The sequence below is a fragment of the Colossoma macropomum genome, unplaced genomic scaffold, assembly GCF_904425465.1.
Source record: "Colossoma macropomum unplaced genomic scaffold, Colossoma_macropomum, whole genome shotgun sequence".
Lineage (NCBI taxonomy): Eukaryota > Metazoa > Chordata > Actinopteri > Characiformes > Serrasalmidae > Colossoma > Colossoma macropomum.
In genome coordinates, this window is record NW_023494803.1 from 19,823,067 (window position 1) to 19,848,747 (window position 25,681).

Here is a 25,681-nt window from a genome sequence, read left to right on the forward strand (position 1 = left end):
TAGGGGTTGTTTGTACATCTTCCCATTTATAATGTTTAATTGCTCTGTAAGTAAGACTGAAAAAATTGTAAAAATGTTTTGTGCTGAGGCTCCTTCACCATCCATCTCTCACGCAGGGCTAAAAACCTTGGAGTTATCATAGATGATCAACTTAATCTCTCAGATAACATAACCTCTCCCATCTGGTCCTGCAGATTCTTACTTCACAATGTCAGGAGAATATGGCGCTTACTGATTGCAGGGGCTGCTCAAGTTCCACTTTAAGGCTCTAGTCATGTACTGACTTGACTATTGCAGTTCTCTCCGCACCTTTGTCCAGAACTACACACCTGCATGCTAGCTCAGGTCTTCTTCCATACTTAAAATACAAGCATGCCCATAAGACAGTGGTCACCAACCCAATGTGTGTGTGTGTGTGTGTGTGTGTGTGTGTGTGTTTGTGTGTACACACACCCTAGATCAGATTTGTGAATGCAGACCCAGGACTTATATGTTGTGCTGATGACTACGACCGAGTCACCATCACCAGACAAGTGCTATGACCACACGCTAAAAGTACCACATATGTTAAATATGTATTTGTTCGACGCTAATGCTGATGTTTGTTAGTCAACGTTATTAGCTCGGTCTGTAATCTGGACTTCATTTCCCAGCAACCTTTATGCCAAAGGAGGAGGCGGGACGATTCGCGTCATTCAATCAGCATCTGGCGAACGATTGGCTGTAGGAGATCACGTGTATGGTTGTCAAGATGGCGTCTCCGAATGGAGGTAAAATTTAATTCCTCTCCGGTATCAAGTTTGTCCGTCGTTATTGTGTAAATGTAGTGTGAGGTGTTTGCTGTGTGAAATGCTCTGTGTATATGTACTCTTCAGTACACGGTGCCCTGAGCTTCAAAATGACTGACGGTTACTTTTAAAAATCGACCGTCGGCGCTTGTTTTTGAGTCTCCAGTTGTGCTAGTAGCTCCTGCTAACAGACCGTATTTACTGCCAGTGTATTTACTGTCCGCTGCCGTAACAGCGCGGATCATCCAGCAGGGAAGCAGCACTGACTCCTCCTTTTACTGACAACAACCGTCTCTAAACACAGTCTTGGACTGTCGATATACTGTAAACCCTTCATGGTATTTCAATGAGTATTTTCAGGCTGCAGCATAATAAAAACGCTGCTGTTTCATGGCGTTTCTAAAATCACGGCCTGGTACGGAAATGTAGAGGATAAACGTTTCTAACATTGGTCAGGCAGCGACACCATGTAGCAGCAGGTTTCTTAAAAAAAAATATATATATATATATTATTTATTGCATTATTTAGTGGTGGACCTGAAATTAGCCGTTGTTTGGAATATCTGTGTCTAAATGGATTCAGTTTTAACGATTTTGACCACTGTCCTCTAGTAAGAGGAACGGTTGTCTAAAAAAGGTGACCAGAAATAGAACAAAACTATCTTAAATATAAATATTAACAAATATTTTTGAAACTTACAAGTGAAGTATTTTATTCAGTAGTAGTAAAGTCAGTACAAACCTCACATCTGGGTTCAGACGTGCTGAATTTCTGGGAAAACAGATGTCATTATCTAACTTGCGCCTGACTGCTAATGATAAACTGCTAACATATCAGTAGCTAACATAAAGATACACTGAGAAAAGCCTGCGCAAACCACCAGGTTCGACCTTATATCTTTATGTGTTTGTATTAATTTGGCTGTTTAGCTAGATAACAAATATTTTCACTATTGCTATACTGAAGACGTTGTACTGTACCAGTCGACCTCCAGGTCATTGGTTAAATTAATGGTCCTCAAACCGCTCCAAGTGGAGCAAAAATCCGGAGCGTCTGGTGTCTCTGAGGACCGGTTAGAGAACCATTGGGGTAAATGACTCGACAGGGGCGAATCTAGAACTTTTAGAATAATGTGGCTGTAAGACCCAGAGATTTTATTAGGGTGGCACACTGCTAGGAAAAATAAAATATTACGTCAATACGACCACTGCCGAAAGTAAACTGAAAGACAAAACTGTTTTGTTGTATTTTAATCATTCGTGAGGAAATGATGTATTTGAATCGAGTAAAATTAAAAAAATAAATAAATAAATACAGCCAGTGAGCTACAGTTACCCGTTCAAACTCTGTAGACTAAACGGTTGTTCACTCAGACCTTTTATTGTTGCTGTTTATGACTATTTGTCTGACTGTTTGTTGTTCTCATTTGATTTTAAAATGCATGCCCCACCCCTCTCAAAGAGGATAAAGGGTAAGAGTAAGAGGAGAGAGATATGATGTGAATCCCAGCTCTTTGGTTACTTCAATAATAAAAAGCAATGGCAAGAGGGTGAGAACATCTCAGGATTATCAGAATAGCCTTATACCATTAATATCTTTAGCTAGGATTACTAATAGCACACAGGCTGATCCATAAAGTTGTGACTCGGGTTGGGGCGTAACGATTCACAAAATTCAGAATTTGGTACAATACAGAGTGGCTGAAAATGTACTGTATATTAATATGTTAATGTTTCCGTTTTTCACTTTATTAGAGCATTAGCTGTTAAGTACAACAGATTTTTACACTTTTTGATCTGTCCTGATCTAAAACTTTGTGAAAGTTGTTGTCTCCAAACTTAAGCACCAGCCACAATCTAACATGTATGGTGCAATGTGATATATTTTAATGACGTCCAGTACATTTTATTAATTACATACTCGAGAGTCTGAAAGTTGGATGAACTGTTGACTGGTTTTCGAGACACCGTTGAAACCTGGTGAAAGGCTGAAACAGATTTTCACTGCAGAATTTTCACTAGCAAAGTAATTGTCAAACAAAAATGACGCCAAATCCCCCAAAAGATAAACCAGTGAGAAATGTTATCCAAAACTGATACATTCATCAACCATAAGATTTGAGATTGAATTAATGAACAGCTTCTGTCTTTTTTCTTAGGTGAAGACTTTGAGTCCTCTTTGTTGAGTTATGAAAAGCTTGATCGGGCTTCACCTGACCTGTGGCCAGAGCAATGTAAGCTTCACATTTTTTGCTTTAACTACACCTATCTAAAATAAGAACATAAGTGTGGAGTGGTTTATGTAGACTATTAGAATAGCTTAGATTTTTGTTGTTCTGCACTAATGTCACTAATGTGGACTAATTGAGTTTCTTTTGTATTTAATATTTGCCTTGGATTTTGGGCAACAGTGCCGGGAGTGTCAGAATTTGCTGCTTCTTTTAAAAATGTGAGTATTATTACAGTCTGTTATCTATGATTGACCCTAATTTGTATGGTTTTAACAGAAATTATTTTTGTTTTCTTCTTTTTCATTAGCCAATCACAAATTCTCCACCAAAATGGATGGCAGAATTGGAGACAGAAGACATTGAAATGTTGAAAGGTGCATTTTTACAAAGTCACTAATGCATGTTCATTTTCATGTTGTCACATTTTTGTTCGTTCACCAATTTTTAGACTGGATGTCTGGTGGTCACCCCAGGTCATTTTAATTGTGTAAAAGATTGAATATCTTGTTTAATCTGTTGTTTTCCGTCACAGAGCTGGGAAGTCTGACCACAGCTAACCTGATGGAAAAAGTTAAAGGGTTGCAGAACTTGGCGTATCAGCTGGGTCTGGAAGAGTGTAAGTAGTTTATATCAGTTTTGAAAAAACTTCAAACAAAAATGGGAATTTTCACACTCTGCAGCTCCTTGAGAGCAGGCAGTTCTTTAGGCCAGTGTCTATTTCCCCTCTAGATGGCGCTGTTAATCTAAAAGAGGCATTTGATTCACAGTTGCAAAGAGCCAGCAATTTTCAAGCCAGAGCGTTTTAAAGGGAAATGCCGCCAAGTTTTAAAGATTTCTGCATAATTAAATGGTTAACATGAAAACAAAGTCACTCAACATGGTTTAATGTGAAATGCTCCATTCCAGAGAAACTTACCAAGTCAGAATTGTTCACAATGGTGGTGATAGGAACTAGACATCTGAAGATTTTAATGCCTGTAAAAGCTCTCTTACAGAAAGTTTTTACATGAAATGGCTATGAATCTGCTGCGTGATGCCTGAGACATTGTTTCACAATAGTTTTGTAATAAATTGTTGACCTAATTTTTTTTTTAAATAAATAAATTCATGGCTTAGAGGTACATTCAGAGTGCTGCAAGATAAATAGGCCCCAAAGAAAGCTTACGTTTTCAGATTTACCACTATTTGACCATCATCACCATTACATAAAAAACAAAGAAGGCAGGTTCACTGGCTGTTTTAGATAGTGAATAAAATGGCCATATTTGTATTATAGACCCCTGGGTTCTATCAACACCACTGTAATGAAATCTGAGCTAGTTAGTTTCTCTACAGTGATCACCTTCACACCAAATCATTCTGAATGCCATTGATTACACCTCAACCACTGAGTTATGCATGAACCTTTAAAAATCTGTGGAATCTGTGAAATCTGTGGAAATGTGAATTTCTCTTTATAGTCATGTGTTTCTTCCAGAATCCTTCCATTCTTCCATACTATCGGTCCATTCTTACAGCCTGCAAAATGGCTGTGAAAATCACACCTAGAAGTAAAAGAAATTATGCTGCTAGTCGATATAAGAATTATAATCCATCCATCATCAAAACCGCTTATCCTTCTGGGTCGCGGTGGGGTGCTGGAGCCTATCCCAGCTGTCATTGGGCGGAAGGCAGGATTAAGAATTATAATTATCAATTTAATAAATGTCACGTCTAAATCTGTCTCAGGTCTGAGCTAATGAATTTGGTAATCTCTCACTGAAACAGTGTTTCATTCCTTGACTTCTTTGGTGGGCCATCTCAAAACAACTGGAGGGAAAATCGGATGATGTAGGCAGGCTTGTAAGCTTGCAGCTGCAAGTCCAGTGGCTAGTCAGCTTCTCTGTGTCTGACTGTGCAGACTGCTGTGATTCTGTGAATGGAGTCTGTGTTTTTTGTAAATATTCACTATTAGAGTTTATTTACATGCAATTAGTATTGTACAAGGGACGGAGTTTGTTTCAGCCACAGATGTTTTTGTTTGTTGGTCTTGCTCTTTTTCTGTACATTCAAACATCAGAAACATCTCCACAGTGAATAGAGGTTATGCTAATGTATTATAACTGTATTGACCAACTGATCTGTGACTGAAATCCAGTGTGACAGCTTTGCTACATTCAGTCTTAATCCAGGCTGTGTGGATTAGAGAAACTACTAAGTGCTCCAGTTTTTCAGAAGATGGGCACTTAATATTGTACTAAATGAACAAAGCTTACACAGCATGAGAGCACAGGCTAACAGCTGGAGAAACTGAGATTTTAAAAGCAACCATTCAGTACCGTATTTCTTTTAACCCTTTAATCTTTTTAGTGACATCAGTGGCACGTTAATGTTGTATGTTTTATTATTTCCAATATGTTAAATAAATATAATTGGTATTACCAAAAAGGTAACTACAGAAGAAAGCAAAAATGTTCTTATATATATATATATATATATATATTTATATCACACTGGATTTCAAAATCACAGATCAGTTGGTCAGTACAGTTATAATACATTAGCATAACCTCTATTCACTGTGGAGATGTTTCTGATGTATGAATGTACAGAAAAAGAGCAAGACCAACAAACAAAAACTTCTGTGGCTGAAACAAACTCCATCCCTTGTACAATACTAATTACATGTAAATAAACTATAATAGTGAATATTTGCAAAAAAAAACACAGACTCCATTCACAGAATCACAGCAGTTTGCACAGTCACACACACTATATATATATATTAGGGGTGCGGGAAAAAATCGTTTCTTAGATGCAGACGTGGACGATTCTGAATCGATTCACAAACGTCAAAAATCGATTTTCTAAATATTTAATTTATAACGTGATGTTGACGGAACGCAAAGGGCGGAACTTGGAAGTGGGTAAGTGCAGCGCCCGGACAGTCTGTGGCGGCACATAACAAAAAAACACAACTGGACGAGTGAGAAATCCGACCGGCTCTCTCTGCTTTAAAGCCAGGTCAGATCAGGAGTCACAACACAAATGATAAGAAGAGACATTTTGTCCTTTCAACAAAAATCAAACCACCTTGGGAGCCACAACATGTATGTCCAGTATGTGATAATGTGCTAGTTTAGGCTAAAAAACATAATCGAAAGCGCAGACTTACTCTGCTCTGCTTTAAGCTTTAGCTTTAGCTTCCAACTCCGCCAGAAAACTTTTCCTCAAAAGTTGAATAGTTTCTTGTAAAATGTCTCTCAGCTTTCCGTTGTTTTACGAGGCTGAAGTCGCTTCTCATTCGCCAGCCTCTTGCTGAACTTTCCCGTTCCACCTTAAATTCTGACTGAGGCGCCGAATGTAAAAGCGGCACCATTTAAGGTGGAACGGAAAAATTAGAGAAACGACTTCATCTTCGTATCGTTTAGTTAGTGTTCGACAGTCTCTCGTTGCAGATTTGACGTACCAGGAAACCAACTGCGCTGCTTATAAATGCGAATAAGTCATTTCATCTCCAAACGTTCGTCTGTCTTTCTCTTTTCCTTTTTCGTTCGCTACCAGCTCGGTGTAACCTCGTTGCTAGGTGACCTGCAGTCTTTCGCGCTCCCCCCCTCCTCTATCACGAGACCAAAACCAAAGTTATAAAATCACTAAAGAATATATACGCGCTCCGTGGTCATCCATTACCACTTATCTTATTTCACCGTAACAGCGCATTTTATCACAGATGAGTGGCAGCAGCGTCTCCAAACAAGAGCAGTTAATGAGAGCCTTCCAGTTCACTTGCCTCATCACTTCCATTTGTTTTATTAATAAAAGATATTGGACGTAAATGCATTATGGATCATTACAAATACTTTGTTTTAAAAGTACCAAGTCCTCAGACAGTAAGAAAATAGAAGTCATGTATAGAAAAAAAAGATGCATCGATAATCATTTTATAATCGCATCGCAGCCCTCTGAATCGTAATCGAATCGTGAGGTGTCTAGAGATTCCCACCCCTAATAAATATATATATAGTATTTTTGCAGGGAGAAATGTCAGTAGTACCAGATATTTCTAACAAAAAATAGAACAGTAGTACAATAGTACAGGCTGTGTTGTATACAATGTGGAAAGGAACAGAGTTACATGTATACATATGGATACATTTTTATGTTTAAACTTGTTAGAAGGTGATACTTCAATGTAGATTTAGGCTTACAGATGTAACAGGTGCTCTGTGGCTACTTTTAAAATCAATTAAGATGATGTTAGTTTTACAGTCACATCTTAGCACCATAATGTAATCAAAATCAATGTGAATCACAAGATTAATAGAAATTGCCACCACTATAAATGTATATGATACAGAAACATTTTGAGACTCCACTGGAATTTCCACTAGAGGTTAATTGATTATGGACGACTATTCCCAGATAACAGTAGTTTGATTTTACAGTACAGTCATTAGGGAACCATTTCCAATATGGCCTTAGCGTGTTAACTGTAAAGGTGAGGGTTGGAACAGAGTAGTCAGTGTTTGACTGGATCTTTGTTTTTGGACATAGACGGATCAGTATCAGTATCTCATTGTTGTGTGTGCGTCATCTGAGTTTTCTCTCTATGATGTATGGAAACTTCCATAGTTGTAATTCATTATCACACTGCCACATTTGTCTGAGAGATCAGCATGTCAGAAACATTGTCATAATGTCATGGATGTAAAGTCAACCAAGTACATTCAGCTAATTTCAGGAAATGTGTCATTCTACACATCCTCTACAAGTATATGGGCCTCAGCCAAGTACAGTAGTGCTAAAAGCTTGTTGATGACATGATGAGAGAACACAGAGAGGAAGGCCACCATGTGAGTTCAGTGCTGATTTGTAAAATTCCATCAGAAGACCATGATTAAAGTAGGCTCGTTCAGCTGGGGATTATGCCAAGCATAATTTGTCATGGCTTTATGCAGTTTTGAGCACATTGTGTTAATAATGATCATACTTTAGTTGTGCGTTTGTCATTGCTTAAGCCTAAAACTGGCTTAAGCACATTGAGTTCTTGAACATTAAATATCTGCATTGCAATTGTCCCAAGTAGAAGTTACTGCGAAGACAGATTTAACTTGGATCGAAGTTAAATGCACTCGGCTAGAACTTTGGTACGTCTTAAGACATTTATTAAGTTATTTTTCCTGTCTGTATAGGGCTGCAGTATTAAGGGCCAGGCTTAGTATCAGTACTGTCTATCAGCTGTTACTGCTAGCCATGTATTTGGTGTAGAATCTGCCTTCAGGAAAATAGTATCTTTAACTTTAGTCTAAAATGTGAATGTAGTCAGAAATCTAAAATCACTTCTTTTGTTTTCGTGAAAAGATCATTTAATCTTTTGCATATTATATGAGGAAATAAGAACCAAGTACTGCAAAATGTTGCTTAATGAAAATCTCAGTCAATTGTAATTCAGCTACTTCCTAGCAATGGCTTATATACATAGCTTTCATAGCTTTTCTGCGCCTGATGATATTCCTGTTGTCCTTTAGCATTACTCTACAAATGAAGGGCTGTATCTAATTATGAAAATAGCATAAACCATAAAAACCTACTTACTTCCATGCAGCCATACAGGTTGCATTATGATAAATATGGTTGCAAAAAAGGTTTGAAAATATTGGAGATCATTTAGAGGCCATATTACCCACTTCTCTGTTTGAAAACAGACACTTGTTGACTCCTACTTTATTTGGATACTGGCATCTGTCATCTCCCACTGCTTGTCGTTTATTGACCAGAGGCTCCTCTCGTCCACATGAAACTGTGTCAGCTGTGTGCTGAGGCATTTCTTTTCATTGCAAATTGTGTGATTCTGGTTTTTTAACACATCGTGGATTTGCTCTGATGTTTTGGGCCATTGTTCAGCAACATACAATTTTGCTTGGTACAAGAAGTCTTGGTATAAGTTGCAAAAATAGGAGTGGCTACTTGATTTACACAAAAAAAAAAAAGTTAAAAACATGTCAAATCATGCGCCATTGCTGCACAAAATTAAATCATTTTTCTGTTATTTTGTGTTTTAATGTTCAGAGTCAAACACTTGAGGTAGGACAATACATATCATCTTGATTTGAGCCACAGAGAATAGTGGTAAAGTAAAGCAAGTAAGAGTTTGTAATTACTTAAGGAAACCAAAGAAACTCCACCCACAGAATATAACAGCTTTTTTACTGACATGTCAATTTGCACAGGATTATTATAAATACGGTTATTTTAACAGTTTGTTTTGTCGAAGGTAAAAGAAACCAGAATGTTTACTGACGTGGGAGTGCGCAGTCCGTGAAAATGACTAACATGGTGGATTCAGACAAGACTAAAATCCCTGAGAAACACTGGTAAAAATGACATTATCTCACCTCTGTATGTAAACCTAATCCTTTCTGAGCAATATTTTAATCTGGCATTTTTAGGTTGTGGTGCCTAAAACTAATTAAATGCAAACCAGTTAGCTACAGTAAAATTATTTTACTCCAGTACCTTTCAGGTGTTTATGGTAACACTGTAATTGGTAACCTTCAACAAAAACAGTGCAGTTATGAGAATGTCATATAGAATGCTTTTACCAAAAGTAGTGTCTAGATTGCTGCTTTGGGTTCATATTTGTATTTGACCAGATTTATACTTTGGCAGTCTATAATAACCTGATTAAACATGTGATGCTGCATACATGTGGAAGAGAAAGCAAACTCTGTTGTCTTAGTGCTCATCTTTGGTGTGGAAGTGTGAAATTATTGCTTGTTTTCAAGTGACGTATAGTTCAAATGCCCTTTAACGTGGCAGGTTTTAATTTTCCTCTTTTTCCTGGCTGGCAGCGGAAGCCTTGTAAATCTCAGCTACTTTTTCATCATGTTTCTTTCACTCTTCAGTGCCTTTAAAATGAGCTGGCGAAGGGTAGTGTTAGGGGAGGACGAGTGGGTGTGGGGGACAATTTACTGTGCCTTAGGCACAGCGGCCATTAAAGTCCTGAGCTGGTTAATAGGGATATCATAATCAAGCAGTGAAAACTCACCCCTGAAGGCTTTGGCTGGAGGACACTCAACTGGCTGAGACTTTTTAGAGTTCAGGTGAAAATATTTTTCCTTTTTGGGGTCAGCCTTCTCTGTGTATTACTTGCTGACTACTCTCAAGTCTTATTTTTTTATATGTGGTTGAAAGCAAATTATAATTAATGATGCAAATGATAACTAAGCTTTTATTGAAAAGCCCATATAATGGAAAGTAAGATTTTTCTTGCTTTTACATTTTGAATGAGTTGTTTTGGTGTTTTGGTGTACCGCGAATCCGCGAATCTTACCTAATCCGCCTATTCAGCCTATAACAATTTAGCCCAGCCCACTCACACTGAAGTTATAAGGAGTGTTTCAGCTCAGACTGCTTGAAAGGGCTTTTTTAATCTATGAGGCTAATAGCTAACAAGCTAATATCCCACCAGTTATCATCATGCAAACTGCATGCCTAATCACGCACTTGCCTCATTCTGTGTTGCGTTGTTGAGTAATCTCAAGTAGACTTGCTAATGTGATCTGTAGTAGTGTATGACTTGCTGTTAACTATAAAAAAAAAACAAACATAGTAACACCAGTAGCAATAATTCTTTTGTCCATTTCTCTAATACCAATTGCGTAAAACAACACGTGCCTTGCTTGCTTGTGCGTGCAAGCATGTGCCAGTGTTTATTTGTGAGCTTGGTAGTGAGGCGTGTGCCGGACCTGTCTCCCCAGGGGAGCACTCCCCTCCTCTCTGGGCCACTGAGTGACGCTGAGCAGCCATGCTCTCGGAGGACCTGACGCGTGCCCAGCCCACCGTCCCCCCACCAGTCCCCATCTGCTCCAGGCCATGATGAATGCTGCTGTCGGGGGCTGCTGCGCGTGGTCATCAGCACCCTCTCCTCCCACAGGGCCAGTCACTACACTGATAAGTGCTGTTATTGAAGGTAATTGAATGGAGAGTGGTCCTCTGGGACAGGCAGGCCCCAGGCAACGCTGATGATACTACTAATGCCTGCTGTTGCAAGCAGGGGGTGATGTCACACATTTGTTTCCCCTTGACAAATGTTTGGGGGTGGGTCGTTTACACGCCGTGGGTCTTAATTGTTATTTATTTATTTTTTTAAATAGCTTCTTTTATAAATATTTTATTAGTGATATTTGAGCATAATATTGGTTTTCTGTAGTAAACAGATTGCTTATAGATTTTTGTGTATTCCTGAGCAAAATAGGTTGCATTTTTAACACTATTAATGAATCATTTAGAGATTAAATTGTGTCCACAATTTGTCCAAGTAAATTATCAAGTTCTCAGATGGATGGGGTAGATCACTTCGTACATTGATTATTTCAAACCAGGAGTAGTGCCTTCACATCAGAACATGGTTGATTCTGGAATGATGTGAAGAGTAGAGTAAGGGTGCAGACAGGCAGATATTGAGGGAGGGGGAAAAAGTGCTTGCAGCATGTTTGGGTGCAGAGCAAATGTTGACACAGTCGAATGCCAGAATTCAGGACGAGGAACTGGTCTGACTCTAAAAATCACCTTCTTGGAGCTGCTCTCATACCTGAAGTGAGACTGAAGGTCACACCTGTCCAACACTAATGGCCCCAGCATTCACTGCCCCCTCCCCCAGATCAATCTCAGCTCTATTAAGCGCACTGTGGCGCTGAATATGATTGCACGGACGCTACCCCATCGTAGTAATGGGCTTCCATCAATCCATCAGAGACACATGACCGCAGGGGCCAGCGGTTATGAAGTGCTGTCAGATGACAGGCTGTGCTAGGTGAAAGCTCTACTCTGCACGACTCCCCTCTATCTGTTCTCACCTCTTGCCTTACCCTTATTTCTACACATATTCTGGCCTGTTACTGTGCAGTATTGTGTTAATAGCAAAACGACTTAGGTTAGTGTTTTGCTTGCTGTTAGCTTTAGCAAGTGCTGTGAAAAATCTGGTTCATTTTTTTTTATTCTGATGCAGCATATACAATGTATGTATGTTTTTACTTTGCTGATTGACACCTTGAGTGTTGGATTTTTTTTAATAACTACTACACTTCAAGTTTATCATATGTGCTTGGCAGAATAACTAGCTTCTCATGGTTCTTATGTTAATGTTAGGTTACAAGTGGCTTCATGTCACCTGCAGTTGTGTACAGTCTGAGACCACCCTTCATTTATTTAAGCTTTCATTTTTTTCAGGAGACTTGCATTCAGTCTTTTCAAAAAAAATCTGCAGGGATATTTTTCACACCAAGTTCAGTCTTGGAGGTTTGTTGCTTTTTCTGCATTTCGTTGGCTTCTTGACGTCTGTGCATCCTGTCAGGCTCATAGCCTTGAGTTGACTTCAAAAACAAAAGTTTTAAGTACTGTTTTTCTGATAATCGTTTTGGTGGTCTACCAGGTCTTACAAGGTTGTTAGAGGTTCCATTTGTTCTCTTGACTTTTCCCTTCCTTATGCAAGTGTATTGGTGTATCTAATCTTCTTAGAAATATCTTCTGAAAATGAATAACTTGGCCATTTTGAATGGAAATTAAATAAATGAATGGTGGTGTCTGACATACATGGTATTGTACTTTTCATGCAGTTCTCAAAATCAAATCAAATTTGTTATTTTATTCCTCTGATATCAGATCCAGTATTTTCTGCTGTTGCTACTGGTACGATTAAGATACTGTGTGTTGTATCGATGTGAAAAATGATTTCTCCTATTTCTAATTTAGTCTTATTAGCAGCTTCCAAAGCTAATGTGTTACATTTTAGTATTGCAGGTTTAGAATCATAAGTCTGGATAACACATACGAACACACCCAGAGTCTGCACAGCTGATCTTGGCTGCAGCTGAGCTGGATCGGCAGGAGGTAGAGGGAACGCATCCAGCTCACTCTCCCTGCACCGTCCTCCCCACCGCCTCCATCAACAGATCGGAAATGACACCTCATTTCCATAAATACATTAGGAATTCATTGGATTTTCTTTCCCAGCTAATCATAGTGTCTGTGTGAAACCTTTTAAGGTTTTTAATGAATGAATTTTGACTGATTGCCTATTAATAAGGACACCTCTTGAACAGGGATAGGCTGTGGCAGGGGTGGGGATGCGAGTGTGTGTGTGTGTGTGTGTGTGCTCGCGCGGACGCGTGCCTGTGTACGTCTGTAATGATTCGTGGTGTGGAGGGAGATGGGGAGGGGTGAGCAGAGGAGAGCTCTCGGCTGGGACATTAAGAGGAAGCAGTGGCTCCCCTGGGAAATCACTCTCCATGTCTGCATCTTAAATATCCCTGTGAAGTATCAATAAGTGGGTAATTGAATTTTGAACACAAACATGAGCGTCAGGTGTATGTGTTCCGAAGCAGGGGGGACAAGCGGGTGTGGGTTAGTGTGTGTGTGCGTGTGTCCATGTGTGTCCTCAGTGTTCCTCCTGGGTCTCTTGAGATTCAGGCAGTGAGTATGGATGTTAAATCTATTAAATAAAGATTACGGCCTCTAATAGCCAAGTGGCAGTTTCAGATGCGCAACAGGGGTACGATTAGTGTGTTTGACTTTTTAATGAAAGTGAATTGGAGCAGGAAGGTCTAAGAACTCGGTCGAGGCACTCATTTTGTTACCTTAGGATTGAAAAAGATCCATCTTGCTGCATTGGGGAGTCCTCACGTTGATCATTTAGATCCTGTAAGATGGAAGAAAGGTATCCGTGTTGGACCACTCTACTCAGACATACTCTGATGGTGTGGCATGGTGCTGATGAAGAACCTGCATATGTTGCCGTTAGGGGTGTAACAATGCACATATTGTCAGGTTTTCAGATTTAGATATTTCATGTGACATGTTAATGCCTTGATTCTCAGAGCTTGAATAGCTATACTTATTTTAACGCCAACTTTCTAACAAAATAGGAAAAATTCACAACCCTTTGAATTTAAGCTCTACAGAAAAAAAACCCAGTTGTTTGAGCATAAGTGTGTGTATAGCGTAAGCCATGCCTGGTTTACTCCAGTAGGATGTGTTCAGATGATTAGTTTTGATCATTACCAGTGACTTCCACAAATTATAGTAAATAAGATATGCTCAGAAGAGAGTGAGTGGCATATCTGCTATACAGTTTAAATTTCAATACACTGTTTCAAATTTGTTTTTTCAATATTTTATCAAAAATATCGCCCCCTCTGTAATCGAAAATGCTTGCACCACAGCTGAAGAAAATACAGTAGATCTGTCCAAAAGAGCTACACATTCCAGATATTATCAACAGGAGAGACACATTTACAGCAAATCACCAAATGTCTACCCATTTAGGAAATGTGCCAATGTATCTTCCCACAGCATCCAGCGCATCCCTGAAATGCAGGCAATACAGCATGATGCATTTAAAATCCTACTACAGTTGTATGCAAAAATGAATATGCCATTTTTCTACAAATTTTAGTGCGCAATGTCTGTGTTTTCTGAGTTTAATTAATTGGGGAAAAAACATAACATAATAAAGGTGCCATAACTTTTGCACAGGCCACATATTATGCATTATTTTTCCCGATGTGTTAAATTAAGCAAGTAAACAGTAACACACACACATCATCTAAACCGCTTATCCCTCTGGGTTGCAGCAGGGTGCTGGAGCCTATCCCACCTGTCAATGGGCAGAAGGCAGGATACACCCTGGACAGGTCGCCAGTCCATTGCAGGGAAGTAAACAGTAACTGTGCACTAAAATCTGCAGGACTGTATTCTCTATAGAGATTGTGCAGGAAATCAACAAAGTGTAATTTGACCAGGGCGACCCAAACTTTTGCGTATAACTTTATGTTAATCCTTGTAGCCTTTTATATTGGTCGTGCATCTAGCAGCGGTAACATGCAAGTTTCTCTTGTTTTTGCAGCCTGCTGCAGTAGAAGCATGTACAAAAAAGAAGGTTTAGCAGGGCGTAATGATTGGTAAATAACCCCTCAGATGCCAGGCCTGTCTGTAATTACCAATTATAGCCAAAAATAAGATTTATTCATGTAGGAACGTTCCTTATAAAAACAGTCATAGGAATTTTCATTGTCTCTAAGGAATTGACCAATAAAACACTGCTAATTCAGCATTGATTGTTTGCCACATTGACATTGCTTGCTTAAATGACTTCTTTAACGCTATCGCTCCATAATTCAAATTAACTTGTTCATCTAGTAAAACAGTTCAGCTATGATTTATTCTTTCGAGCGTAGTTTTGCTTAGACTGCTTTGATGATAGGAGTACTATGGCATGGCTCTGATTAAAATGACTGTTCCTTATGCAACATCTAGGAGCTAATATGAGTTCTTCAATCCACAGTACGTCATATGCCATGGTCGTCAAAGGGGACAAGTTGCTGATTAACTAAGTACAGAATTAGTAATTGACCTTTCTAATCAACTAAACAAATCTCTAACTCCTGCTAATCAGTATTGATCTCTCTTGTCTTGTGCGTGTGTGTACGCACTGGTGTATGGGTGCGTGCCAAAGGAAAGAGGGAGGCTAGCTTGCTGGACCTCCTTCATCCCTCTTTTAATCTAACCCACTCAATGCAAATCATTTCCCTTCTGCTCTGACGGGAGTGGAGGATAAATGGAAATCTAATTAATGAGTGGATCAGAGGGGTGCTCTCTGGTGGCGAGGTCTCAGGGGAGAAAGCTCAGCCAGACAGGCTCCCGTATTGTTTTGGACAGAAAATGAGCGAGAGATTGGAAGGATACTAAAGAGCTAGGGAAGAAATTGTTAGTTCAGCTATGATGGGGGCCTTCCCCTATTCGTAGACCCCTCCAGAAACCACTGGCCCATTTAACGAGCTGTTAGCAAGACTATCATGGACACAAAATGGGGATTAAGATACACGCTCACTTATGGAAAGTGCTGAAATGCATAATCTCTACAGATTGCGGAATTGCTCTATGATGGAAATTGCTCTGTTACACTTTCTGTGTGAGATCAGTGATGAACTGTTCAGATTGTTTTATTAATATCCTAAGATCCTTATTAGATTCCTTGTTGAATACATAGTTGTCTTTACATGCAGGTCTGCCTAATAGACCCAGACAGACCTTTTGATTTGCTGTGTATGATATTAGATTTGGATGAATTGTGAGTTGCAATTTTTGTTTTGAAAGATTAAGATGAAGTTATTTTTTAAATAAAATTGCTCATTCAGGTAAAGGGCTCCAGACTTAAACATATCTCTGTGTTTAATTATGAGCCTCGCTGCCTAAATGCATTTATAAAGATAAAAATATTTGAAGGTGTTCTTTTTTGCCAGCATTCCAAAAATTGTGCATTTTCAAGCTCCTTGTTTATTAACAGGGAGGGTACTTTCAATGTGCATCCATTGATTGCTTCTTAGCATATTGCCAATAGAGCCCAACCAATATATTGGTTGGATGATAATATTGCTGCTACTAAGGACTAGGGCTAAAAGATTAATCGTTTTTATATCAAAATCGCTATTTGAAAGAGAGAAGTTTTCAAATCGCAAGAGCTGCAGTTTTAATTATAGCATGTATTATTAACAACGTGGTCTTAAGCTTTGCCTATAAATGAGTTAAGTCAAACAAAAGCAACCAAACACCCATGTAGAGGTGAACAGTATGACGATATTTTTTAGTTATCATGTTAAAATAACTGACAGTCTGTTAGACTACATTCTGCATTCAAGCCTTAAGCTAAAAAGAAAAAAATGAAATGCGTATACAACCTGTTCTTCGCTGCATCCACAAATGCAAGTTAAAACTTTACCATGCAAAGAAGAAACCATATATAAACAGGATCCAGAAACGTTGTTGTCTTTTCTGTACCCGAGCTCATTTAGATGGACTGGTGTGTATAATTGTGTTTTAGGTAGACTCGTTGTATTAAGTGTGTAAATTGGTACTTATGTGATTTTGTATTGATTGTATGATATTATGTATTTGAAATCTTTAAGTCTATTTTAAAAAGGAAAAACCAGAGGGAAGGCTAGGGCTAAGGCCAAGACTCGCTCCTCCCACGCTGGGCTACAGTTCCCTGTGGGCTGTGTGCACAGGCTTTTGCGTAAAGGCAACTATGCCGAGCGCGTCAGTGCTGGTGCTCCCATCTACTGGGCCATTGTGCTGGAGTATCTGAGGTCTGAGGCCTCGAGTTGGCTGATAACGCTGCTCACGACAACAAGAAGACCCGTATTATTCCTCGTCACCTGCAGTTGGTTGTTCGTAACAACGAGGAGCTCAACAAACTGCTCGGAGGAGTCACCATCGCTCTGGGTGGCGTCCTGCCCGAAATTCAGGCCGTTCTGCTGCCCAAGAAGACGTTTTTGGAAATTATGGACATTGCGTCCTCCGGGCTAAAGAGCACCTGGCTTGTTATCAGTGCACAGTTCAAAAGTCAGCATCCGTGATGGTTTGGGGGTGCATTAGCACACATGGCATGGGTGACTTACACATCTGTGAAGGCACTATTCATTCTGAGCAATATATACAGGCTTTGACAACATATGCTGCCATCCAGACACTGTTTTTTTTTAAGAAAGATCTTGCTTATTTCAGCAAGACGGTGCCAAACCACATTCTGCATATATTAGATCATTACAACACGTATTGGCTCCGTAGAAAAGAAAAAAAAAAAAACTTTTTGCAGTCCAGACCTGTGACCTATTAAAAACATTTTGCACATTATGAAATGAAAAATATGACAAAGGAGACCTGAACTGTTGAGCAGCTGAATTGTAAAACATTTCACTCTCAAAACTATAGCAATTGGTCTCCTCAGTTCCCAAACACTTACAGAGTGTTGTTAAAAGAATGGGCATACATTTTTCAAAAACCAATACAGTTTCTCAGTTTCAACAATTGTTATTATACTATTTTCAATTAAAAATAGGGTTTGAATGATTTGCATATCATTGCATTCTGTTGCACAATGTCCCAGCTTTGCAGAAAAGGGCTCATATATATATATATATATATATGTATGTGTGTGTGTGTGTGTGTGTGTGTATATATATTCTGGTCTTCTTGGCCAGGCCTGAACCTCAATTTATAGAAAATAATTGCTATAATTTAAATTGCAGTCACAATATTGGTTAGAAAAAAGATATTTTCTCCAAATTGTTCAGCTGTATTGAGAACCCATGACATCAGTATTGGTGAGAAATATCAATAAAACACTCAATTTCAGTGATTTCTTTTATTGATAAAACATCGACCCCCAATATGAACAAAACTGTTCACTTCATGATGACAGTCATCATATGCTCCCTTGTATTACCTCACAGGGTGAACTAGTAAACAGTTTAAAGACATACCAGCATTATCATGATTTAAGTTAATAAAGCTTTTACATGTTTTTTGATATTCTATGAGGAGAAATAATGGAAAATAAAAGCTAATTAACAGAAGTTAACAAAATCACAGACATCCCCCCCCCAATATTTTGTGTGAAAAGAAAAAAAGATTTGACCATTCACAGTTGACATATTAATGCCCATGGTCTTGGAATAGGATGACCAACAGAATAATGTAGGTGTGACTTGAAAATTTAAGCATGTCCAGCAGAAAATGATCTGCATCTCTGCGTCACGGACTATTAGTACATTAGTGTTAAAGTTCACTTCATAGGGTGTAAAAGGCATTGCCTTTGTGTCATATCATTTTGCTACTTGGTACACTGTTTATTATGCATTGACTTTACACAGTGATTGTCACCACTATTCAGTTTCACCAATCAACATGTATTACCCACATTAGTCTTGCAGATTCACAGATATTCCACAACCTGTGGCAGTGCTACAGTTTCACTGACCACATTTCGCTTATAAAAACATAGCCTTTCCACTTAAGCGGTAATTGCAGGTCAACTTAATTCCTTTTAGTCCTCCTTATTTTGATGGTGTCATTCCTGTCTACAATGCTGCCTGACCAGGCCCGCTTCTCTGATTATTTTGTTTTGTGTTATTTGAAGAGACAGCACCAAGCAAAGTTAATCAGTCTGAATCCAATTACCATCATGTTTAACCCAATGATGGACACCTCAAGGTGAAGCAACTGGCGCTAAGTGTCCACATTATTATTCCATGCAGGACAGCTCATCTAAATTACAATCCACCGCACTGTTCCATTAGCTACACTCCGACTTGCTGTCTAACCCTTTCATTGCTCTCCGGTTGGTTCTGCTCCTGCTTTCCAAACGTCTTACCACAATCCACCCTACAATAATGTGCGCTGCTTCATCTAGTTGTAACTTGTTAATCATTCATCATTGCTAAACCAATGAAAAAATGTAGCATGGATTAAATGAAAATAACAGCAAACATATAGTATATCTGTGAATCTTTGTCTTTAAGTCATGCACTGACTGTCCCACGTGAAGGAAATGGCAGAGCCATTTTCTGCTATAGACATTACATGACAGTAGTTTATAGTTGCCACTTTGCCTGTTATAGACCTTAAAACACCAGTGGGCAACACAATGCAAGGCATCTTGGAAAATAAAAATGGTTCAGTCTTCATGTTGTGAATATTCTAGGTGCTGTTTATGTTGATGCAAACATTTCATCATAAATGGACCACTGTAAACTATGCAGAATTACTTGAAATGAAATCTAAAATCCAAATCGTATTTACAAGACAATATTCTTGTTTTCCTGTCATTTTTGATCAAACTGTAGTGACTGTGCACCAGCGGGCCGGGAACATGATATTAATCAGTTAAAACGATGTTTCAGAGGCTTGAAAGTGGTCTAATCGTTTAACCTATCATCAGGAGATCATGAGTTCGACTAACAATTTAAGTCAGCAATGTTCTTTCCTTCTGCTACAAGGTTACCACTCTGGGAATAAGAAGTTTTGATGGTGACAGACAGATTTAACAAACACAAAAGGCTCAAGGATAAATTAGGCTTTCAAAGTAAAAATTAAAAAAAAAAATCTATAAATTCATATTTAAACAGCATCATAATTTTTACTAAAAAATGTCAGGTGGCGCAACCACACTTCAAAAAACATAGATTCTACTTTTAAAGAGTTTACAAATACTGAAAACTCTTAAAAACGTAGTCTTTGTACTTGGACATGCTTAAAAACCTTTGTCCCTGAAATCAAGCTTAAGCATAATTCTAGTTTTCTTTAAATATATTTTTCTTTAAACCCAACTATGACTCAAAAATGACCATTTTTTCAATATTTATGAAGGCGCCTTTGGTGTTTACATTTTCACCATGAAGGTCACACTTTCTTAAAAGCATGTCAGAATAAGAGTCAGTTTTGTCGTTTGTGCCGCATGACATTTCAGGAAATCAGAATTATGGACAAGAGTTTTGCGGTGTCCTATTTTGCATGTTTTGATTGATTTTAAAGGTTTCAAACATAATGCCAAACTAGTTTATTTAAAATTTATATAACTGAATTTATCTTTTCATTAGTTTACTTAATCTTCATATGTGGTTGGACGGTCGTACTACCTGACATGTTTAGACTTCAGGAGGCATAAGTGCCTAAAATTATATTTTGATGCATTTTGGTGTGCATTCACATAAAGGAGGTACTGTAGAATAAAGAGATCTATGTCAGGTTTTTGTTAAGTTATTTATTTGGACACACAAAATGTATGTCATGTCATTGACACAAATAAGTAAAGACAAGATAAAGACAACCAAGCTGACTTCAGTGGTTCTCAGGTGACTTTTGAGGTTTATTATTTGGTATTTTATCCTTGACTGTAGTACTTGGGGGTCAATATGCAAGAGGCATTGAGCTACTCAACAGTGGTGTAAAGGTACCACTACCTCTTTCAGATATCTTTTGATTGGCACTTAATTAGCAGTTCTGGCTTACAATTCACAAAACACCTGTGTTGGATACAGCACAGTAGAGAGACCAAAGTTGCAGTTAGTGCCTTTGATACTGTAGATTCTAAAAGCAGAGACTATTCACATACAGAGGATATGCACAGCCTCTAATTCTGTTATTACATGGAACAAAGCACCTGGATGAGTCCTCTCTTGGGCCCAAGGCCCTGCTCACGCATCATTGACATCTTCATCAAGAGCTGCTGGCTCAAGAGATCCCTTTTTTGATAGTGGATATGCACCTCACCACTAATGAAAGTGTTCACAAGGAAGAGATGGCATATTCTGTTCAAATGTTTATCAGGTGACATGCCCGTTTCTGAAAATCGGCAGTGTGGTGCCCAGACATGCATTTTTCATTTGAAAAAGGATGCTCACATTCTCTCTCTCTCTCTCTCTCTCTCTCTCTCTCTCTCTCTCTCTCTCTCTCTCTCTCTTTTACAGCCAGAGAAATGACGAGGGGGAAATTTCTCAACATCTTGGAGAGACCCAAAAAATGAAGACTGAGGGATTGTTATACAGAAAAGTATAGCAGAATAACATCTAACTGATTTGTAACATCTTGAATATCTAGCTAACTGAAGTTGAGTCAGACAATACATTGCTAAAATGATACAAACTCTCTGTACATATATAATGTGTAAAACAGATTTTTTTAATTATTATTCTGCTGTAGAGCAAGTAGCTTAAATAAACACTTTTTGTTAATGCTTATTCACTATTTATTAACTCTAATTTTAAATTTCCCCTCAGCATTATTTTCAATTCAATGCTCATTGTTAAATAAAACCAAAGCTTTTCAGATAGTTTTTCTGTTGTTTGTTCAAATGTCTTTTTAAAGTTATTAATTTAGCTTGTCATAATCAAGCTAATTGGCATTTTAATCAGCCACTTTTAAACTGCAGCAAGAAGTAAGAGTTTGGTTCCCATTGGGCATCCTGTGGGACACCGTAAAAGTAGCTTGCATAAAACAAGAGCAGTTTATGTGGCACCGTCAAAACTTTTTAATTAGGGCAATAACTTCATGCTTGTGCCACTCCATAGACTGGACTCATTAGCATCCCTCTTTAAGTCTGAACACGTAAGAGGCTCTGACATGAGTGTGCTTCCACAGCAGTGCAAGGCCATTTCTCCTTTTTAATGGGAATTGGAAGTTTTGAGGCCCCACAACACAAAACATTGCATAAAAATAATATTGCTCATTGTCATCCTCGTTAACGAGAGTTGACATAATTACTAGGGCCATTTCTTCTCTAATTAGCACACTTCCAGGGACATTGGAGCGAGTGGTCTGGGGGAAAAGGGAATCAGACAGGCATGCTGAACGGGAAACAAAGAACGCTCTGGCGAGTGTAATTAGGTGAGACAATAGCCAGGACTGTTCTCGGCTGGAGATGTCGAAGAGGCTTCGGCCACGGTTGGGGTGCATTCGCTCCTGCTCTCTCCAGCTTGAAGAGGTACGCCTCTCCCCTCTCTAATAAGCCCCTAATTGTCTTTCTGATTCACACGCACCATGGAGGCTACTGCCATTAACTTTCCAGTGCTACTATTTCAGTCTCACTGTTCTTATACCGAAGTAAATGTTAATGAATTTTGGTGGTGGTTATGTTTTTTCTTTGAGTTGAAGGCCACTGATGACCCTTGAATGCATGGATAAGCATTAAATGGTTTCCTTGAATGGCATGGCACCTATGGTGCTGGCTTTTTTACATTTTATCTCGCTGTTAGTGGTAAATTGTATGGTGAGGCCTGTTTGCATTAGATATTTGCACTTGTTGATTCTGACGGTCACACTTGTTGATTTTGATTATCTAACTGATTATCACACTAGCGGATGCAGTGAGCACCGTGAATCGACCAGTCAGCAGTCTGACACCATGCCAAGTGTCTTGACATTCACATAATGGCCCCTGCCACTAGTGGCCGACTATCAACAGGGTCTTGTCCAGACATCCTCCTTAAGAAGGGGATCATTCCCCGTGGAGGGGCCGTCTCCTGGAGGGGGAAAAACCAGAAATCCCGGCGTAGACACAAACAACCTGCTGCCCTGACCTCAGCGGGCCTCGGTGCCCTGACAAACGTCAATCCGATGTGCCCTCAGGCCTTTAATTAGCTGTCAATTAGTGCAAATTAATCAACTCCTCGCCTAATTAAGCAATGCCGGCAGGCAGCTTCCAAACACGCCATTGTGGGAGCACCATGAGAAAACTGGAGCTAGCAAACTCAGTCTGCTTCAGGGGGCCATCACACCCTTGGCAGCACACAAGGGGGGAGGTCTGGGGGGGACTTCGCTGAGTGTTTGAATTTTTTTCCACCGACTCAGCACAAGATGTTTGCTGTTTTTGGGCAAGGCTTGTTTCAGCACTACTCCAGTGCTCCAGGCCAGGTTTTGGGCAAGGACCTCTCCCCCTCAAAGCAATTTAAAGCTACCCTCAAAGCCAGTTATATATATATATGGTAATAACCCCTTTTGAGAAATATCTTCTCAAATTAAGAATGAGGAAGTTGAATGTATCCACAGCCTTGTTTTTCATCTACACTGTGTTCTGTGTCTTGGTGTGTGGTCAGAGTGTGAAAGTACTAAATACAACATTAAAAACTATTCATCACTTCTAATAGGCCTACATGGCAAATGCAGATAAATGGCTTAGGAGGCCCCAGTGATCTTTCATTTAGATTGCCAGACATGAGAAGATCAAGCTCTGGCAATCTGCGTAGGGGATGGGCTAATGCAGCGCAGTGTCCCTACCACAGCCCATCTCAAGCTCATTACCTTGTAGTGACCTTCCTCAGCAGTGAAAGTTCTCCCCCTGCTCAGAAAGAAAAATAGCCATCAAGTGCCTCCAAATAAGTCAGACCTTGATTGGTATGCATTGCGTTACCCTGTTATTGTTGGGCCTTTTTGGAGCAGTTAGTCTGCATCAAGGCCATTTTGGCCTCTCTTAGTAGTTTTATCTTTCTCTGTAGTAGAGGCCGCTGCAGTTATGTAATGTAGGATCTATTTTGAATTTTTTCAGTTTCACCATTTCCTAAAAAGCCCAAAAACTACCATCTGAAATGGCAGCCCACCTAAAGGATTCTGCTGCAGCACGCTGAGTTCTCTCTCAAGCAAAAGAGAATATTCAGAAAAAAATAAATTTTGCAACAGCTGGTTTGCCTTTTAATCTGCAGACCATCAGATCTCCCAGTCTTTGATAGCCCCCCACCCATCTACACGAATGACTGAACTAAATCCTCCTCACAGCCTTATTAGTCTGTCCTCATGCGCATGTAAATCAGGAGGCAGGCATTTTCGCATGTAGATGGTTTATTAAAAGCTGTGGAGGGAGAGTGGGGTGTTTTTCCCCCGCATACAATAAACAACAAAGAGCTGCACAGATTAGGACAGAAGTGGTTAGGTGAGAGAGGGCAGCAAGCCGTGTGTAATTGCCAGGCTGCTCCAGGGTTGAGTGAATAGATGGGTTTATCTCGACTGGCTGAGGCGTCATTAGCATATCATGATAACATTGATTTCTTCATTAACCGTAATGAAACTTCCACTTAATGGCTTCTAATTAGTTTCAACTGGTGCCCGTGTAATTGCAGGAGTAATATTTTGCTCCCCCTTCATCAGCGGCGCGAAAGTTGAAGTGCTTGATAGGAAATCTACGAGCCAGAAGAACAAGCTTTCTGAGAGGAGAGTTGTTTTCGTTCAGTAACGTTGGCGCTGCGGTGGCGTGGATACTTAAACAAAATGGCGCCTCGCCTTTCACGTTTGTGGTAGTGATTTTGCTGTAGTTTAACGGTATATGACGGTATCTGTATTTGGAAAGATTAACCTCTTATTGACCAGGGTATATTTTGGTTTTTCCATCTGAATTTACATGACCAAATCGTAAGGCAAATTATTCAGTAACTGCATGAAATAACTGAGTTTTTATTTTATTTATTTTTTATTTTTTGTAAAAGCTCCCCTCAAATTAACAGAACAAGTGTTTTATGATCATACACATATTGCTATATGCTTACAATTTACTGCTGAAAGCCGAAAATCTTAGACGCTCTTTGTATTTTTTTATTAAAATAATTTTTACAGAGCAGATCACTGAAGAGATGCCATCTGTTTATAGTTTATAGCCCAGATTTGTGGGAAAAATGGGTCGACTTTCAGTAGACAAAAAAAATTGTGAGTTCTTCTGTTATAAGGGTTTAAAATTACATTACTCTTCTATTTGACTGGAAAGAAGACAGTTACAGCTCTCATATGACGCCCACCTTTTGAATGTAGCTTATGAAATATGAAAGTTATGAAGAATATGACGAAGTGCGTTTTGGAAACACCAGTGGTGCCAAGGAGTTGAAAAGATCCTATGTGTTTATATTTGTATGTTTAACACTATGTTCTTTTGTTGAAATATTACAGTATGAAAACTACTGGACTGTGGTTGGAGTAGAAACAGCTCTGGGCCAAACAGCTTTCCTCAGGGTGTTACTGTTAGCTTAGCATCAGCTTCTTTTAAAAAAAAGCCTGTGTACACTCTTAAACAGACGTGTTTAAAAATTACACTAAAATTATTCTAACTAGACACATTGGTGAGTTCAGATATATGGGCATATATGTACACAGATGTATGTATCAAATATTGGACATATATGTCTGATATATGGTTGAATATCTCCCAGTACAGTTATAATTGTTAGTAGGTTAACTGTTTACTTTTAAATAATTAAGTTTTTAAACGTGTCAGGGGACAAAACTTTAATTCGTGTTTTAATGATTTTATTGCGTGTATTTAGTGGTTATGTAGCCATTATACTCATTTATTATACTTATTTTCACTTC

The 25,681-nt window shown here is 39.0% G+C and overlaps 1 protein-coding gene across 1 annotated transcript; it reads left to right on the plus strand.

The window, feature by feature from the left end:
* Positions 1 to 737: 737 nt before the first annotated feature.
* On the plus strand, positions 738 to 21,665 carry lin52 (lin-52 DREAM MuvB core complex component). Its single transcript, XM_036594100.1, has 6 exons — positions 738 to 770; positions 2,948 to 3,022; positions 3,200 to 3,237; positions 3,327 to 3,393; positions 3,552 to 3,635; positions 21,304 to 21,665. The coding sequence occupies exons 1-6, from the start codon at positions 740 to 742 to the stop codon at positions 21,357 to 21,359; spliced, it is 351 nt and encodes a 116-aa protein (XP_036449993.1). The 5' UTR covers positions 738 to 739; the 3' UTR covers positions 21,360 to 21,665.
* The last annotated feature ends 4,016 nt before the right edge of the window (positions 21,666 to 25,681 follow it).

What these genes read in the sequence shown, in the direction of transcription:
- lin52 (XM_036594100.1), top strand. Translation starts at nt 740, where the DNA reads ATGGTTGTCAAGATGGCGTCTCCGAATGGAG. An exon ending in TGACCTGTGGCCAGAGCAAT is followed by an intron (nt 3,023 to 3,199) that starts GTAAGCTTCACA and finishes TTTGGGCAACAG; the next exon opens with TGCCGGGAGTGTCAGAATTT. An exon ending in TCAGCTGGGTCTGGAAGAGT is followed by an intron (nt 3,636 to 21,303) that starts GTAAGTAGTTTA and finishes TCTCTTTTACAG; the next exon opens with CCAGAGAAATGACGAGGGGG.